At 37.9% G+C, this 1,591-nt stretch overlaps 1 protein-coding gene across 1 annotated transcript in view; it reads right to left on the bottom strand.

Moving 5' to 3' along the window:
• Nucleotides 1-373: 373 nt before the first annotated feature.
• Nucleotides 374-1,591, bottom strand: part of LOC125033984 — a 5,020-nt gene continuing 3,802 nt past the window's right edge. The window contains exon 2 of the mRNA XM_047625597.1: nucleotides 374-1,591. This exon is cut by the window's right edge and continues 681 nt beyond it. Coding sequence (XP_047481553.1) covers nucleotides 659-1,591 — 933 coding nt within the window. The 3' untranslated portion in view covers nucleotides 374-658.

Genomic DNA, 1,591 nt, shown 5'->3' with positions numbered 1-1,591 from the left:
ATATATATATATATATATGTGTGTGTGTGTGTGTGTGTGTGTGTGTGTGTGTGTGTGTGTGTGTGTGTGTGTGTGTGTGTACATATATATTCATATTCATATATATATATATATATATATATATATATATATATTTATATATATTCATAGATATACGTAAATCTATATATATGTATATATATATATATATAATATACGTGATTATATATATATATATATATATATATATATTTATACATACGTGAATATATATATTTATATGTATATATATATCGATTTTTCTTTATTTACTTTTCATTTTGTATTATCCTTTTTTTCTTCCTTTTTACTTCACACTAGCAGCTGTTTAGGTTTACATGTAATTCAAAGGCAATTGAGCATAATAAAGACCTTTACTTCAACAAAAGAAAGATTACGGCCATAATTAGTCCCTTGGCTTCTATGTGGTTATTAGCTCGATAACTTCAATCCCTGTCCAAGAGCAAATCACATACAATGGACAGAAGAGCAAAAACATTACCCTAATTACATATATACATGAAGCAATAGAAAGTGAAGACAAAAAGGGAAAAACTGAAATGGCCGCTAACTACAAATGTCAGCACTTGCAAAATAGGGAAAAATCTCAGATCCACTACAAAGGTAAATATTTCGCACTTTACTTCCCCATCCTGAGTTGTTTAATTTCTCTTGCATATTCTTTAAGCGTACCATCATCTTGTTTCTCCCGCTTGTTTATTGACTCTAGTTCTGACTTGTATGAGGCAATCTTCTCCTCAAGATCAGATTTTTTCCCCATTACTTCTTCATACTTCAGTTTCTTGAGCAGATTCACTTTCTGATCCCAAGTAGCATCTTTGGCCATGATCTTGTCTCTAACTTCATGATGTAACAGTAAATGGTCGCATTTTGTGCACTTATTTCTGCCCTCACTGGCGTGCAAGCTCTCCGTTTTTTCTTTTGATTTCTTGGTTCGAATGAGACTCATGATTGTCCTCCCAACATCGGCGCACAATGAAACTACAGCTGAGACCAACCCCACCGGCATACTAAAACTGCCAAGTGCCGACCCAAGGGTACCAACTTTCGCAACAGCTCCCAGTACCTTCTCACCCACACCTTCCTCTTCCATTACTGGAGCAACTGCAGCCTTGTGGACGGCTCTGCAAGCTGGAATACAAGTCTTGTTACACTTTTTGCAGTAGTGGCAGTGGCGTCCGTCGTCAAGGACTATGATTTCCCTGCTTGTGTCCAGATCCTCAATCTTGTCCCAGTCGACCCTTGTTGCCTCCTCCTCGAGGTCACACATTTCTCCTTCGTGCTGTTGGACCCTAGACGAGATGTTTGCTTTGTGCTGCCTTTGCATTTGCTGTTGACGCTGCAAGTCTTCGAGTTTCATCTGAGTGAGGATTAATCGGGCAGTAATTTTGAGGTTGACGCCCTCTCTTCGATTGAGCTCTTCTAGAAACAGGCCATGACTCTCTTCCATGAAATCCCACATCAGCCTGTGCAGCTTGTCTTCCCTTGTCTTTACAGCATGGCATTCATAAAGAGGTTTGTTATCAAAGTTAAACACTTGGTTGTATCCTAT

Source organism: Penaeus chinensis, chromosome 17 (genome assembly GCF_019202785.1).
Source record: "Penaeus chinensis breed Huanghai No. 1 chromosome 17, ASM1920278v2, whole genome shotgun sequence".
NCBI lineage: Eukaryota > Metazoa > Arthropoda > Malacostraca > Decapoda > Penaeidae > Penaeus > Penaeus chinensis.
The sequence above is the reverse complement of the archived record's forward strand: the minus strand, read 5'-3'. Positions and strand labels throughout refer to the sequence as shown.